At 44.8% G+C, this 17,855-nt stretch overlaps 1 protein-coding gene across 2 annotated transcripts; it reads left to right on the top strand.

The window, feature by feature from the left end:
• The first annotated feature begins 2,834 nt into the window (after positions 1–2,834).
• Positions 2,835–12,086, top strand: LOC306818911 (uncharacterized protein). Of its 2 annotated transcripts, XM_079336643.1 has the most exons (3): positions 2,835–3,074; positions 6,074–6,113; positions 10,539–12,086. In XM_079336643.1, the coding sequence occupies exons 2-3, from the start codon at positions 6,077–6,079 to the stop codon at positions 11,543–11,545; spliced, it is 1,044 nt and encodes a 347-aa protein (XP_079192769.1). In that variant the 5' UTR covers positions 2,835–3,074; positions 6,074–6,076; the 3' UTR covers positions 11,546–12,086. The 2 variants fall into 2 exon arrangements, with proteins under 2 accessions (XP_079192769.1, XP_079192768.1); XM_079336642.1 differs by lacking the exons at positions 2,835–3,074; positions 6,074–6,113 and adding an exon at positions 9,796–10,250.
• Positions 12,087–17,855: the final 5,769 nt, after the last annotated feature.

The raw sequence follows: 17,855 nt of genomic DNA on the forward strand, positions 1-17,855 counted from the left end.
CCGAAAAAAGCCGTCAGGTTAGCCTCCAAAGGCGGCACTGGAGGGAACCCACGGTCTGTAAACCCCTCCACTTTTGTGATGGATGTATAGGTTGCGACCGGAGCCCTCAGGAGCTTCGGATCCGCCGCTGCCCCCTCCTGATAGGGGATCAGAGCCGGGAACCGCGGCCACACCGGGTCCCGCCGGACCGGCCGGAGAAGCGGAAAATCCCCCGCCATCTCATCGATTGGCTCCTCCTCACGTGCCATCGGCACAGTGAGGCCCCGTCGAGCTGCAGCCGTTCTAATGATACCCGGCAGCTCCTGAAGCAGACCCCCCGCCATCGGCGGGAGCTGTGAGCGGCTCTCAGCCCCCACCGATGGTGGGGGCTGAGAGCCGCTCGCAGCCTGATTCCCAGGAGAGCCTGGGCAATCTGACTCGGTGACGGTGTCAGGTGCATCCTCCAGCTCTCCCGGCAGGGAGAGGGGAGGAATGGGAGACCCTGACACCGATCCACGGATGGAGTACGGTGAATCCGCAAACTCCTCTCCATGGTCCAGCATGCCCATCTCCCGACCCCCTGCGTACTCCCCCACCTGCCACACCGGCTCTGCAGCAACAGCGAAGGTTTCCACTCTCCGCTGCAGGTCATCACGGGGAAGGCGTAGACAGCTGCTACACGTCGCCCGTGAGGTTAATGCCAAGCTGGCATGCTCCGGCCCGAGGCAGGCCTCACAGAGACGGTGAGAGTCAGCCGGCAAGATGTACCCGGTCTGACATTGAGGACACACACGGATGGAGGTGGACATGCTTACATTCTGTTCTTTTTGCAGGTGCTTGTGCATACTTAAACGCCTGAAGAAAAGAGGGAACAGAACACACGGTCCCTTCCGGTTATATACCGGCAGGTTGACCGTGGGAGGGGCCCACATCGTGGGTGGGCGTGGACTACAACTTTTTCAGTGCTGCGCATGCGCGCGAGGGATAAACCCAATAGCGATAGCCTTAGAGGGCGAAGCCTATACGAAATAGAACTGAGGCAGACACAGAGACTAAATAGACGAGGGGTAATCAGACACAGGTGAGACTAACAAGACAGGTGAGGAACATCAGGGTAATCAGGAAGGCGGGAAACACAAGGAACCAAGAACACAAGACCAGAACACTGAAGACAAGTACAACTTGACACCACCAAAACCAGATATACAAAATAAAACAGGAAACACTAAAGACTAGACTTAAAACACAAGACAGGAAATAAACTAACGGGCAACATAGAACACAAGAATACAGGAAAACACACTAGGAACATAGAAACACAGAACACAAGGGAAATAATGAAAACTAAAACAGGATTAAACGCAGAACAAAACCCAAACCATGACGATATGGTTAGAATGACATTGATTGCAATAAATGCACTGTCCACCCCAAGCACGTCCTTCACGCGTCATTCTGTGGGAAACTCTGTGTAACATATTATAGCACTGTAATAACAGTAGCCTAGTTTTTTATTTTTTCATGGATGGAATAAGGATGGATTTATAAAAATAGAATAAAGTGCCATCTCAATTATTGTTTGTCACTTTTACAGGTTTTCTATTTGGTGGCAAAAACCAAGGACATGAACCTGATCATGAGTCTGTTTCCAGGACATTGAAGTGAGGATACAAACAGCCTATATGGAGTAGGAATGTACAACTATAGCCTGTAAACACTCATGGGTTATACCTTTATGATCTGTGTGGACATTTAGTCTTCTGATGGACATAAAGCTGATGTTCATTAGTGTGTCTGTATTTGGGCTTTTCTGTGGTTGTATACAGTTGAAAGCCTTACATGGCAGTGCTGTTTTATCCATTTGTTATTGTCCATGTGCTCGACATGGTCTACATTGTTATAATTATTGTACTGACTAGTTGTTTTGCTTGTTAGCAATGTTTTCCTTTAGAAATGTGTGAAATTTTACTATGTAAATCTTTAAAGGCTGTTTTCTCAAAATGGGTTTTTTCTCATACTCCGTCACATAAATCTCCACTTCAGTAGCACTTACATGCACCAAACTTTCCAGTTTTATTCCTAGGTATATTCTGCAGGGATTTACAGAGGGGTTTGTTGATACATCATTCATAGCCTGATTTATGTAACAGTTTATTCCTAAAAACAGGGCGAAAATTGATAAAAAGACATCTTAAATCCCTTTGTATCTACTATGTTAACTAAATGAGAAAATAATTTTGAACCTGGCCATTTCCAATGTTCAGATTTATATCTTGTAATATTAAGACCATGCATGAGACACACTGGCAATAAATAATATTAAAACATAAATAAATTAAGATCCCATAGAGAAGAAGTAGGGTATGAAATACATATTTAGAAGACTGAAGTTAAAAGAAGGGGGGTAGCCCGGCTCACAGAGGGTCGGCCTGTTAAAACCTGCAGGAGAGGCCCCGGGAGGTCAGGGGCTCAGCATTTCTAAAAACCACTAAAAACTATATTAAAAAAGAAGGAAATGGATCCACCCTAATATTTCTCATTAAGACCAGTAGAATGAAAGAAAATTAAACTGTGCATACAAGACAGTGGCGCCATTCCTGCTATTAATCTGATAAAAATGTTGTCTAATACGCGCTGTGATGTCATTTCTGGTCTCCCCCACATAGAGTCTGTGGCAGGCCTTGCATCTTATACCATAGACTGCGTTAGTTGTTGTAGGTTTTAAGGCCTGCCACGGGTTGGTACCGACTCTGGCATAGGGGTTAAAAATGTGGAGGAGACGGATAAAACCAATGTCCGAGCCTCGAGACGCTTCCCTGTGTTGGTCACTTGTATTAATATTTGTATGAACCAGAAAGTCTTTAAGGTTTTTGTTTCTGCGATGGGCGGAGATCAGCCGGCAGTCGCCCAGCACGTCACAGCTTTCTCTCGCCCCCTCAAAATTAGATCTAAGAAAATAGCCTCTTTAAATCTTGTGAATAAGTGGTTACCAAGGGGACGAGAGTAGGACCGGGCGGCCGGGCGCTGGGATTGTTATACCTATCCTGAAAGGTCCGGCCAACCTCCGCCTTGATGGTTCTGAGGAAGCGTCTCGAGTAACCCCTGGGCCTCAGCGCACTAAAGAGGGTGCTGGTGGCCTCCTCCACATGCTCCGGGAAGGTGCAGATTCTGTGGAAGCGTATCAGCTGGGATTTGATCAGACCTCTGTACGTGTGCCTGGGGTGATAGCTGGACTTGTGGAGGAGTGCGTGGCGGTCCGTGTCTTTGAAATATACTTTGGTGGCCAGTGTTTTGGACTGGTCACTAGAGGCACGGAAGAAGACACAGGTGTCCAAGAACTCTGTTGCTGATGTGGAAATGTTGTGTTTCAGTGTTATTTTGGGGTGGTGTGCGTTCAGGGTGTCCAGGAAGGTCATGAAGTCGTGCTGTGTGCCGTCCCAGAGGCCGAAGATGTCGTCCAGGTACCGGAAATACAGGAGGGGTTTGGTGAAAGCCGTTTCCTCCCAGTGGGCCAGATAGATGTCTGCGTAGGCTGGTGCATATTTCTGGCCCATCGCACAACCGCACAGCTGGAGGTAGTGCTGATTGTTAAACATGAAGTCGTTACAGGTGAGGGTGATGTGCAGAAGTTGTAGGAGGTGGCTGTCGGGTCTGGATGGGTCTGGGTGTTTATTGAAGAGGTGTTTTATTGCAGCTAAACCAAGTGGAGTTTGTGTAAAGTGAATCTATATCTATTGAAAAAAGGAAGGTGTGACCGAGTACCTGAAGGGGTTTTATTTTATTAACAAAATGGCAAAAATATTGACAAATGACACCTTACCTCTCTGAGCTGCTCCATCCCTACGCTCCTGCCCGGTGCCTCAGGTCAGCTGACCAGCTGCTCCTGGAGGTACCCAGGTCTAAGCTGAAGCTCAGAGGGGATAGGGCTTTTTCTACTGCCGGTCCCAAACTCTGGAACGACCTCCCTCTGCACATAAGACACACCCCCTCACTGTCCGTTTTTAAAACTCATCTTAAAACACATTTTTATTCTTTGGCTTTTAACCCAGCATGAGACTCTGTTCTTGTTTTAGTGTTTTATTGTTTTTATTGTTTTAACCCTGTTAGTGTTTTACTTATGTTTTATGTTTGTGCTCTTCATGGATGTACAGCACTTTGTCACAGCTATGGCTGTTTAAAGCGCTTTATAAATAAAGTTGAGTTGAGGATTGTGTTTCCTGTCTCCCCAACATACTTTGCCCTGCAGGTGGCACATGTAAGCAGGTAAACACAATTCCTGGTGTGAGGTGTGGTGCTTAAAAAATTGCCTGTGACCTCTGGGTGCAGAGGTCAACAGAGGCGGAAGCCTTTACCGGACCTGTTTTTTCTGAAGGCAGCAATAATCCTCCTCTCCTGCAGCACATTTGTGCCTCCCATGAAGGAGGTAAAATGTCTCCTAATCACTCCAACAAGCTTCACAGTAGATGGTGAGAATGTAGTGACAAAGGGGAGGATGGGAGAGGTCTGTGAAGGCCATTTCTCCTGAAAGGTCTTTAGACTCTTCCTTAAAAAGGAGCGAGGGTACCCTCTAGTGGCCAGAGCTGGGAACAGCGTTTTTGTGGCCTGTTGAAAATCCCCTTTGTCACTACAGATCCTGTGAAATCTCAAGAGCTGAGACTTCACCAGCCCAGCAAAGGTGTGTTTGGGATGGTGGCTGGTTTTAAAGAGGAGAGCGAGAGTGTCTGTCTCTTTAAAAAACACCCTCACATCCAGTCTGCCTGTTTCACTGAACCCCACTGCTTTATAGGTGGTGGTGTCAAGGAAATCAACAGAGGTGTAGCTGGTGGTGGATTTCAGCGTGATTGACTTGTTGTGAGTGAGAGTGTCTAGGAAAGATTTGAAATCCTCCTCCGAGTGGGACCAGACACCCCAGATATCATCCAGATACCTGAGGTAGTGGAGGGGTTTCTTTTCACAGGAGGCCAGGGCTGATGTCTCCCACTCAGCCATGAAGATGTTGGCATACGCTGGGGCAGATTTCTTTCCCATGGCTGTGCCTTTAATTTGGAGGAAGAAGTCTGAATTGAAAACAAAATCGTTCAAACTCAGTCAAATTGATTTCTAATAATTGAATTAGTTCCTTATCTGGTCTGTTTTTGTCCCTAAATTTATAAAATGTGTTTTTGACAGCCTGTATGCCCTCCTGTGTGTCAATGTTTGTGTACAGCCTGTCAATGTCTATGGTGAACAGCATGGCATCTTGTGGGATGTGGAGGCTCCTAATAATTTCCACGAAATGATGTCTTTGATGTAGCTGAAGAAATCAATATATTCAGCCGTGTTATAGGTGTCACTGCTGCTGTCTGACACAATAGGTCTGCCTGGAGGGATCTCATGCGGCCTACTCCATTTTGCAGGATCCTTATGTATCACATGTATCCTATGTGTATTTTAGGGAGCATGTAGAAGATCCTGGGCCTGGGTTCAGGTGTGCCCAGCAGGTAACTCTTTTGCTTAAAATTAATAATTTTTTTAATGTACAAATTGTCTATAATTTTTTGTATTAATTTAATTGTGTCCGGATAAATTGTTCTGTCTAATTTAGAATAATATTTCTGATCATTGAGCTGTCTATATCCCTCCCACAGGTACTGTTCCCTGTCCATGATCACCACTACACTGCCCTTATCAGCTGGCTTGATCACAGCTTTGGCTCGTTGTGGCTGAGCCTGAAGTGCTGATCAAAGTGAGTGATATCAGCTGTGATGAGGGCAGTGAGCTCTGGTGGTAGTGTGCCAGCAGGGGGAGTCCACGTGGAAGGTGGGGTAAATTAGGGGCTCTGTGTCTCGTTTATTTTGGAAATGTGAAGCCAATTTAAATCGTCTGTGATATAGTTGTATGTCCCATCTGCTTTGCTCCCTGAGGTTTTTATTGCTGCCCTTTGTGGGGATGAAATTTAGTCCCCTGTTAAATATAAACTGACATTTTAATGCATTTGCACTTCATGAAATTGTGAAAAATTAACATTGTGTAAGGAGGAGGTCTGGGGGGAGGGAAGTCTGGGTGTCTCTGCTTAGACTGCTGCCCCCGTGACCCGGCCCCGGATAAACAGCAGAAAATGGATGGATGGTTGTCTCTTGCAGAGGATGACTCAGGTGAGTTGTCCTTGTGTTTGAGCTTGTGCCTTGTGACAGATACTTGTCACATCAGCTCAGACTTATTGAATAAGACACTCACACACTGAGCTTTAATCCTTCAAGTGTCCCTCTGTTCCCCACAGATATTACAGGAGTATTAATGATGTTAACGCTCCCCCAGCCTGACAGACAGAGAGAGACAACAGGAGCACACATACATACGGGCAGTGCAGACGTGTGGATCCACCATAGACAGAGAGGTGAGGAGGGAAACCTTCTGTGTTTCTTCTTCTGGATGTTGAACCTTCTTCTCCTCTGCTGATGGACATCTCATGTCTGCACTGTCCACATGTTAGCTTGTTGTGTGAGCTGCTCTGTTAGCTTGATGAATCAAAGTTTACATTGAACAGAGGTGTGTGTGTGTGTGTGTGTGTGTGTGTGTGTGTGTGTGTGTGTGTGTGTGTGTGTGTGTGTGTGTGTGTGTGTGTGTGTGTGTGTGTGTGTGTGTGTGTGTGTGTGTGTGTGTGTGTGTGTGTGTGTGTGTGTGTGTGTGTGTGTGTGTGTGTGTGTGTGTGTGTGTGTGTGTGTGTGTGTGTGTGTGTGTGTGTGTGTGTGTGTGTGTGTGTGTGTGTGTGTCCCCGTCCGTCCGTCCGTCCCTGAAGTGGAGAGAGACACACAAACTCTCAGCTTGTTTGTGTTCAACACACAGCATGTCAATTCTGCCAGCAGGGGGCTCAAGGTGAACGGGTGAAAGTGACCTGAGGACCAGAATGTTTACAGACCAGCTAATGTATCTGAGTATAATTTACATGAGGTTTTTATCACAGCAGGACCACATCTGCTGTTTCCACGGTAACCATCAACATTCTGTGTGTCATGGCGGCTCATCATACTCCCTCCCCACATCTGACCCAGCACCTTTCCTACCCCCCTCCATACCTGGACTTCAATATGATCTCATTGAATGTGAATGGACTGAATCATGTAGCAAAGAGGAAGAAGAGGTGGCTCCAGATGGAGAGAGAAAGGGGATGTAGTGTTCCTCCAGGAAACACATGTGAGCAGATAAGAAAGTGAAGAAAAGCACTAAGAGCCAGGTATACTATAGCTCCTGTAGCACAGCTCGGAGAGGAGTGGCTGTAATCATTCAATCCCATGTAGGCTTTGAAAAACAACATGGGACATCAAGAAGGCACATTTGTTCTGGGAGTTGGAAAATAGAGTGCACAGATATTTCTTTCCTACATGTTGATTCTCCTCCAGACACAGGAACAGAACTCACAGCTGATAGAGTTCAGAACAACAAAGAGTAAAGGGCTGGTTGTTACGGGACGTGTTGAGGCTCAAGCGCAGAACAGAGAGACACGGAGGACCGAAGTACAAAATAATAAATTTATTTACAAACACAAAATAAACACCACAACTGAGGACGCTCAACCCTATAAAACAGGCGAGGAATAACAAACTAACTGACGAAAACAAAGAGCGACTAACAGCCGAAGATAAACTAAAGCGTCGTGCTAACACGAGTTAAGCTAATGCTACAAACAAAGCAGAGGCAAAACAACGGACTCAAAACGCGAGTCGAGTTGTAAGTCTAAAAAACTAACACTTAGCTGAGATTAACTAAAGGAGGGGGAAGCAAGGCTGGTGGTGTCTGAACTGCCGATGACCTGTCGTGACGAATCCAAGGTGTATGCAGAGTAGCTCCGTGCTGTGAGTGAAGTCGGTAGAGTAGAAGAGCTCCGTGGCCGCAGGGGATCCAACTGCACAGAAGAACAGGTTATTAGAAGTTGAACAGCAAAGCGTAGAAGCAAGGCATGTGCAGCGGTCGAAATACTAACTGTTACTGAACACAGTCCGGCACTGGATAGCAGGCTGGAGGCTCCTTAAAGGCAAACTGCTGCAGCCACTAACTCCGCTCAGCAGCGTCTCATCCCCTGATCAGTAATTCGCCACACCTGATCGTCCTGAAACCACCAGCCGAGTTCACGCCCTCCTAAGAGCAGAGAGAGAGAAACAAGAGAAAGAGGGAGAGAGCTGCCACTACTCACTGGCAGAGGTGGAGGGCGTGACACTGGTAATATTCGGGGGAGATTGACATGTTGAAGCCAAACGTTGGACTCCTCTAATGCTAAGATACACAGAGCAGATCCTTTCATTCTTCCACAGCTTCACTGCTCCACTTCTTTCATGTCCTCACAACAGGCTTACAGAGCTTTACTTCCTGCTTGTATGAAGGAATCAGATGGACGTGTTGAACTTGGTCAGAGTGGCCCAGCTGCACTTGGCCCCTCTGACCAAGTTCAACAAAAAACCAGGATGGATGTGGCCGGTTCAGGTAACACAAATGACGTCCCTTCTACACTGAATGAATCAGACGAAGGAGGAACAAATATCAACCTACTGTGTGTGTCTGACTGAACTCCTCCTTGGACTTCCTCCTCGTCTCTCCCCCTGTTCATCCCTGGAGGTGTAAACTTTGAAAAGTGTTTTCATGGCCCTGGCTCTCTCAAACTGAACAGTAGATACTAACAGGATACAGCACAGAGAGTAGGGACTGTCTACTAACTGTGTTGGCACTTTGTAATTCAGATGCACCCCTTGAAGATGTTTGTCCTCTCCTCTGAAAGGCTTCTTCTGTTCTGAACTATCTGGTGGGCGGAGCCTCTGTGGATGACCATCAGAGTCGGTAGCTGAGTCGTTACCTCCCCCAGTCGTCTGTGGGTCGTTTGAAAGGTTTTTTCTTTTTCAGTTCAAAGCGTTTTCCTTTCTCTCAGGAGGAACCCAGGGTTAGTGTGAGCATATATTTGTGTTTGTTTGGTAGGGATCACATTATCTACACAGTTATGTAAGCTGTTACTACATCACTAACTACTTACTACAACATCAAACTAACATACTTCATCAGCTCTTCAGGACAGGATTCTGCACTCCACTGTCCACAGTCACAGAAACGTCTCCTCCTTACCTAAACTCTATAATCCAGCTCTACACTCCCTCTGCCCTCTACGCTCTGCCAATGAAAGGCGTCTGATCCAACCTTCACTACTCTATCTATCGATCTATCGATCTATCGATCTATCTATCGATCGATCGATCGATTGATCGATCGGGTCCTAAGAATCTAACTGGACTCTTCTCCTCTGTCGCCCCTCGGTGGTCGAACAAACTAACACACTTCATTTGATCTGCAGAGTCTGTTTGCACCTTTAAGAAAAAGCTAAAGACCCAGCTCTTTCAAGAATACCTCTGACCTTAATGAGGACGATGCTCTCCATAGATGATGATGGTTTCTCTTTGTGGCGATGACTTTAAGATGGTTTCTGTTGTGCTTAGAGCTCTGAAGAGCTTGTTTCCTCTTTTCTAGATCCTTGCTTGTGTTGTACTTACTCTCTGATGTACGTTTAGGGTCAGCAGTTGCTCAGTCTGTAGGGATTTGGGTTTCCAATGCTTCCAGTGGGGCAGCCGCCGCACTGACATCTCTCCAATAATGGAGATTCAGGCCTGTGTGTGTGAGAAGCATGACTCTACAACAACAAAGTGTGAACCACAACTTCCCCCTCTGGGATTAATAAAGTATTTAAAATAAAAGAAATAAAATGTTGTTGTTGCTAAGTGAATTGTATAATCACCGTCTCTCACCTATCTACAATGCTGTTTTGAATTCTCACCCAAAACAACTGAATCCCAGTCCCACCTTGGAACATGTGACCCCAACGACCCACAGATGACTGGGGGAGGTGATGACTCGAGGCGTAAGTAGGTCAACGACTCAGCTAACGACTCTGATGGGAGTCATCCTTGATCATTGGTATGCTAATGATCCACAGAGGCTTATATTTCTAGCTCCGTCCTCCAGATAGTTTAGAAGTGAAGAAGCCTTCTGGAGGAGAAGTGAAACATCTTCAAGATCTTCAACCAGTCCAGTTGTCTTTGGATCAAGCTTTGACTTTTCCTTCTGGGCGTCTTGGATGTGGGGTCAGATGTCCGGGTTTCAGGATCTTAAAGAGCTCTTCAGACGGCGGCTGCTCGCTGCGGTTATCACAGATATATCAGAACAAACAACAACAAGTGGATACGAAGAGGAGCTCCACCGACAAAGAAAACTGCTGCAAGTGATGTTAACACCTGAAATCAAGCTGCACAGAGCAGGTAGGTTTTCTTCCCACTGCTGGAAACGTGTTTCAGGGAACAGAGCCTTTAGCTAACGTCCAAAGACGAACACAGAGTCACAGTGTTAGCTGCAGCTAGCTCCTGCTAACAACATCATTGACTTTACTGTACTTAAACACTCTTTAGTCTGGACCTGCTGGACTTCAACTCTCTTTAGCCTGGACCTATAGGACTTAAACATTTTGGATCTACTGGAGTCTGTCTGTCTCGATTAATTTTCAAACATCAGTCCCAGTGTGGTTAATGTTTGTTTCCTGTATCCTGCAGATGTCCAGCAGCTGTTGGTGAATAAAGAAGAGCTTCAGCCTGAGCAGCAGGAGTGGAGCCGCATTCTGGACCAGGAGGACACTAAGCCCCAACACATTAAAGAAGAACATGAGGAAGTGTGGATCAGTCAGCTTCAAGGACTGGAGGAGGCTGACACCACCAAGTTCCCCTTCACTCCTGTCTCTGTGAAGAGTGAAGATGATGAAGAGAAACCTCAGTCCTCACAGCTTCATCACAGACAAACTGAACAGATGGAAACAGGAGCTGATGGAGAGGACTGTGGAGAGGCAGAGCCAGAGAGTGACTTAGATCCAGAGAGACGTTTACAACCGGAGACTCAGGTCAAGACTGAAGACTCTGATGAACCTGAGACTCAGGTCCAGACTGAAGACTCTGATGAACCTCAGATTGATCACAGTGATGACTGGCATGAGACAAGAGAAAATCTGACAGAGCTAAACTTGAAAAATAAGAAAATAAAGAGAACTCATGTGTGCTCCGAGTGTGGTAAAAGTTTTGCCCATAGAGGAAATCTGAACAAACACATGTTCATTCACACAGGAGAAAAACCCTTCAGCTGCTCCGAGTGTGGTAAAGGTTTTTCTCAGAAAGGAAATCTGACCCAACACATGTTGGTTCACAGTGGAGAGAGACCCTTCAGCTGCTCTGACTGTGGTAAAAGATTTAAACGAACAGATAATCTGACCAAACACATGTTATATCACAGTGGAGAGAAACCCTTCAGCTGCCCTGTGTGTGGTAAAAGAATTACCCAAAGAGGTAATTTGGCCACACACATGTTTGTGCACAGTGGAGAGAAACCCTTCAGCTGCTCTGTTTGCAGTAAAGCATTTAATCAAAAAGGAGACCTAACCAAACACATGGTGGTTCACAGTGGAGAGAAACCTTTCAGCTGCTCCGAATGTGGTAAAAGATTTACCCAAAGAGGAAGTCTGACCAGACACATGTTAGTGCACACTGGAGAGAAACGCCTTCTGCTGCTTTGAGTGTGGGAAAATGTTTAGTTCTAAGGTACATCTGACCCAGCACGTTAGTTCACACTGAAGAGAAACCTTTCAGCTGCTCTGAGTGTGGGAAAAGGTTTAGATTTAAGGGATGTCTCACCAGACACATGATCACTCACACTGGAGAGAAATGCTAATCCTGTTCAATGGTAAAAGATCCAAAGTGATACAAGTGAACAACATGAATAATGTGTATTCATCAGTATGTATTGACTAACAGATGTATAACAGCTGTTATAAAGGGATATAAGACAGTTCTATTAACAGAAGCCTGTCTCTACTTTGTTGACATTGATGTGTTGTTGCTGACATATGAAGCAGTAAGTTGGGAGCAGCTATGATGTTTGAATGTAAAGGCTTTATATGAAACAGTTACAGTGTAAGGATCCTTCTTCTCTCCTGATATCTTCTCTTCTTTCTGTCACTCTGTTTCCTTGGAGGCTGCTGTGTTGGGTAGCTCAAGTTCTTCACACAGCTCATGTGTAACCTTGTAATAAATAAACTGATGGAGAGTGAGAGAGACTTTCATCTACTTGTGTTATTTTGTGTCAACAGTCTAAAGTCTCTTTGGTAAAGAAAATGAGTTGAGCAGATCCTGATGCAGAGTGACCACCGTCAGATCAGGTCCAGGTTGAGTTCACTGAAGACCTTTAACCCTCAATAAGAATCCTGCAGTCAGAATACAAAATCAGTAAAATCTCAATGACAACTGAACATACTTAAGAAACAAACCCTTCAATTGTGTGAATATTTGTTCTGGTATCATTTCTCTCTCGAGCTTCCTTTTTGCTGCTTCACTGTGTTAAAAAGGCCAGCTCCACTTGGACTGTTCTAAACCTCCCTCCAACAGTGGTAGGTTCAGACTCTGTAGTGTCTGGCAGTGTTTGAAGGAGAGAGACCGGAGAGTTAAGAGTTAATTTTTTTAAGAGTAACAACGTAAGAGAAAAGGGTGCTACTTAGTTTGATTTTATGTTTTGTGTGAGTCCATTGAATTATAAGTACATTTAAAAGTTAGTCAGCAATAAATCATCATTTTCAGAGTTAATTGCTTAGTGTTTGATGTTAATATGGACCTTTAAGACCACGTGGGTTGATGCAGCGATGGTCTCAAGGTCATGATGAGCCTCTGCTTAATTTGAATGTCTAGTGCACCTTTCTAACATTATTTCTATTGCTAAGCATGTTTTGTTGGACTATATTATTTAGTTTCATATTCGAGAAAGAATTTATGAGTTTAACACTTTGTATAAGTATTCTCTTCTTTATTCCTTTCAGAAACCACACACACAGATTTCTTTACACATTCCTTTAAATGTGTGTGTACACCCTTTCAAGGATTTCTCATTAAACCAATATCAGTGGAACCTGCGACTCCTGCATGATTTGAACAGTCACATCAGTGCTGGTTGGATTGTTCTCTGAAGTGTTGAGAGAAGCCTCAGTCAGCTGATCTTTTACACTGCTTTTTACACATTTTCTGCTAAGAGGAGAATGACTCTTCCATTCGTCTAGAGGTCAGAGGTCACCGGCCCAATCAGCCCTGTGGTTAATCTGTGGAATTACCTCAATACAGTTATGTTACTGTATCAGAGAAAATACCAAGTTATACAGAAGTGAACACCAGAGCTACACACACTGTCAAAGTGTCATTCACTTCTTTTGAATAGTTTGGAGGAAACTACCGTAAATTCCGGACTATAAGCCGCTACTTTTTTCTCACACTTCGAGCACTGCGGCTTCTACTCCGGTGCGGCTAATGCATGGATTTTTCTTGCGGGACAATGAGCTTCTGCCGCAAAAACATTTGACTTCGTCACGTCGGATCTTAATATCAGTCATTTTGCGCTTCATGCACGCACCCTCATGATGGAAAACACACAGAGAAATACATATGATGTAGCTTTCAAGTTAAAGGCGATCGACCTGGCTGTCAAAGAAGCTAACAGAGCTGCTGCACGTTAAGATGACACTGACAGCGACAACAGAGACTGAGGAAGTGAGTAATGAAGTCATTCTGAGGCAGTGAATGGATGGACTTTTTCTTGTGAAATATATTACGGTCATCTTTTTCATCAGCCATATTACAGACACCGTCGGCTAGGCTTCGTATTGTAACGTTCATGTTGTAAAGTCAGTAGTTGATAATGTGTTCATAATTCCGATTATGTGGAGAGTCAGTGAATGCACCAGCGAGGACGTGTTGAGTGGCTGTATGAGAGAACGCTGGGGGAGAGAGTTGGATTGTTACGGCAGGTTATGTGTTGTTCTCTGCTGTAAACGGCGTGGTCACGGCCGACAGTGATCGGGTTATTAAAAGTTATTATTTGAACGCTCTCGTCGTCCTTTAACGTCCGTACGGACGCTACAGTATTTGCGGATGTTACCGGTAGCCTACGTCTGTGTAAATAGCTCTTGTTATAGCGTGGACACCTGCGGCTTATAATCAAGTGCGGCTTATATATGTACAAATACATTTATTTACTTATTTTTAGCCGGTGCGGCTTATATCCAGGTGCGCTCAATAGTACGGAATTTACGGTATTATAGTAAAAAGAAAAAACATCTGGTTTAGTTACAGTGTGAACAGTACAGAGTCAGCAAACCTCTAATCCCAGTCAAGTCTCCAGTCCCAAGAACTCAAGTCCCAGTCAGTGAAGATAAATCCAAGTCCAGTCCCCATGACCTGTTAATTTCAGTTCATATCAACCCTCAGGTTTCTGGCTGAGGGCTTCACGCATACTGGACTAGTTCTCCCAGGTGTGCAGTAATTCACTGTCTTTGTGATGGGGGACTGATGACTAGTACTTCAGATTTTGTGTGGTGAGTTGTAAAAAGTTGTGTGACATCCATGAGTTTGTTTCTGAAAGGCCCCTTTAGACACACATCTGTGTTGCTTTACAGTGAACCATTCATTTCAAAGCAAAATGTGGTGTGTGAGTGGAGGGTCCATGGAGTCACTGTCTCTGTAACTGTGACACTCATTGATGTTCCTCCACTCATTTGCACCATTGAGTTAGGATTGGCCAGCTTAGACTGCACTGTGTCGACCTCCTGGAAAGAGCATTTAAGACAGCAACTTCAACTTGAAAGCATGTACTGTTGGTGACAGCTTTATCCCATTCAGGTCCAGGAAAAGTTCCTGAAGCAGCTCAAAGGTGTAGCACAGAGCCGAGGGCTATGCAAGGTTGAGGGCATCAATCAGTCCCATAAGCAACGTGCAAGCTTTGGCTGTGCTGCTGCATCCTGTCAATACCTCCTTCCCTTCAAGAAGAATGGAAACATCTACTGGATCTTCTCCATCAGTACCATGGACCACCAGGATCTGGACTATGTGTTGAGTGGCATCACTGTGACTGTCCTCCTGCAGAACATTCAAAACTATACGTGGCCTTCTATAGACTATCACAAGAAGTGTTGTAAGAAGTATCTTAAAGTCATGCCTGAGTAAACGTCTTTACATTTGGTGATAAAATACGACTTTGATGCAGAACAACATGTGATTCAAATCACCTGGACATGTGGTACTCAAGTAAAGCTCTTCAGCTATTTGATATGATACTGTGCTAAGAACAATGTGATAACAGACTGATGTTTAAAACAAGGACACAGACATGTGAAGCATACATGTATTTACATGTATTTGTTTAGTAGGACAAGCTCAAATGGGTTGCATGAATACTGAGTTTATTTTTCTGGTTAAAGTCAAAGTTTCTTCACTCAAAGGTTATTTCATGACACAATGAAACCTTTCTGTGTTTGTTGTTTCTTGCTCTACCAAAAACATAGTGAAGTGTGACTTCAAAGCCAGGTATAAGTGAGTTTAGAAATGAAGAGGTAAGCAGGTTTAGCAGACAGTCTTCTTTCTCACCAAGGTGTGGTATGAGTCCGTCACGTCTCAGCTCAGTGCCTGGGTTCTGTGAAAAGAGTAATAGTGTCAGTTCCAAACAATCCTTGTACACAAGAAACCATCATGTCAGAATATATGAATACCTGTGCAGTGAGCAGTGGTTTGTTTTCAAAGAGCAGAGAAGGAGAAGGATGTTACACAGAGTGAGAATTTGTGTTGTGGAGGACAGGGACAGAATGTGTGTGAAACAGGAAGCCTTTAAATCCAACAGAGCGGACTCAGTGGATCCAGATGGGGCCTCAGCCTGGTCTCCACAACACCTCCCCTGCTCTCATCAGGGCAGTAAGCTGGGCTGTATAGTGGTCCAGTTTGGACATGAAGCTTTGCTCCAGATAAATCCAAGTTATTCTCTGAAACTCCTCCTTGATCTGAAATGACAAGGATTCAGAAGTATGACAGTAGTTCATGGTAAATCAGTGACTCATGAATTCTACAGGCGTTTTGAATGCAGGTCAGGGTGAAAAGCAGCAAGCAGCCACTTCTTCAAATCATCAACTTGGAGACAGAGAAACATTTGGCCTCTGGTTTGAACTTTGAGAGAGAAGTCTGTATAAAGGTTCTTCATGTTCATGCATTGATACAGGAATCCTACACAACATATGTCCATAAATACATTCTTGTTACAGCCTTAAAGGAACAGAAAACATTATATATATATATATACTATATAATATACAAATTCATCTAGCACACAACGCAGAGCAGGCCATCTCTCTTTGAGCTCATCGCTGCTGGACTTCAACCCACAACCTCATGCCTTCAACAGGAAGAGGTTTTTTCTGGACTTCCTGATCTTGACTTACTTACGAAGCTGCTGTCTCTCCATCTCAACACTGTCCCTACTTTCTCCACTTGGGTGTGGAGGAAGGTGGTTGACCTCCGCCCTCTTTGCTCTCTTGACATTTTTTGCAGGATTTTTCTCAGCAGGGGATTTCCTTGGTGATATCAAGCTCAGGACCAGGTACTTCACGCCTTCTCATTTTGGAACAGTAATTAGAGCTTCTACTGTCATGAGTTGGTTTCTGTTTAGTTCCCTCCTACTGGTGTGTGTTGTCTGTTTTCCCCTGTCTGTCTGCTCCTCCTGTCTCCTCCCACTATCCAGATGAGCTGCACCTGGGACAAAACACCTGCTGCCAATCGTCATCAGCGTCAGTATTTTAGCCGCTCTCCAGACACAGTCTTTATTATTATTATTACTCTCTCCAAGTAGTGAATACTTTAATCAGGCTCACTCGTATTTTGTGGATTCTCAGTATTTTGTGGCTTCGTGTTTTGACCCTCCTCCTGTTTTTTCCCTGCATCAGTGCTCCCCACCAAGACTCTCCTGCCCCGCCGTCCTGTCTGCCTGTTTGTTCTGCTCACCTGCCTTCACCTCACGCGTTCGGGATTCGGGATTCGGATTTCTTCACAAGATCGTCACCAGATTCTCATTCATTGCTCACGGACGAGCAAGGACTCTCACTCATTGTCACTCGTGTCACTAATTAATCTACAACTGCCAATATTTGAGGAGCAGTAGGATAGGCAGTGAAGTGGAATATTTGGTCAGCAAGTTTCTCAAGTATGTCAGAGTTCATGCTTGGATTCTGAAGGAGGGAGCCATCATTTTCATAAGCCACATGTCCTGCTTGAAGGACGATGTCAACATGAAATGAAAAGGTGGGTATTACAACATGAGTTGGCCATGGTTCAGATGGATGCTCTGGTGGCTGTGCTAGAATGATGGTGTCAGATGAGCTAACTGAGGAACTGTCATCCAGGAAAGACAGAGTCATGGAGTCGGGAGTGGAGGATGCAGCAGGTTAATTGATGGGGCTCAATGTGAGAAGAACAGAAGGTTCACTTTGAACCACTTTGACTGTGTCTTTGTCCTGAATAATATCAGTTGATGTTAGAGTGAAGAATTGGTGATCAAAGTCTTTGTCCAGGTCCATAACAGTAAAACTCTGTGATAGATTAAAGCCAAAAGTTCTTCTACTGTAAAAGGAATCCCAGCTGGTAGGGTTCACTTATGAGTTTGAGTCTCTTCTATAACTCCAAGAGACACTTTTAGAAAATCATGCTCCTGCTTCTAATGCCACCTTGCTGCCGTAATAATAGATCTTAGTCTTGTTGATTGTATAATATGTCATGTGTATCTACCTCTGATGGTTTTGTGAGGGTGCTGTGGGTTTATGGGCGGGATATGTCAGCGAGAGCCTTTATGTGTGTACATTGTATGTAACTGTATTCAGTTGTACTGATTGTGTTTTTGTATTCTTGAAAACGAGATGGATCATCTCAAGGGGATATCCAACAAATAAACAGAATGTGTATGATTATAAGTCGTAGCTGGGCAGGGCCTGACATCCTCATAGCCTTGGTCAAGCAGAACTGAAAAAAAAA

The sequence above is a fragment of the Symphodus melops genome (genome assembly GCF_947650265.1).
Source record: "Symphodus melops genome assembly, chromosome: 23".
Taxonomy (NCBI): domain Eukaryota; kingdom Metazoa; phylum Chordata; class Actinopteri; order Labriformes; family Labridae; genus Symphodus; species Symphodus melops.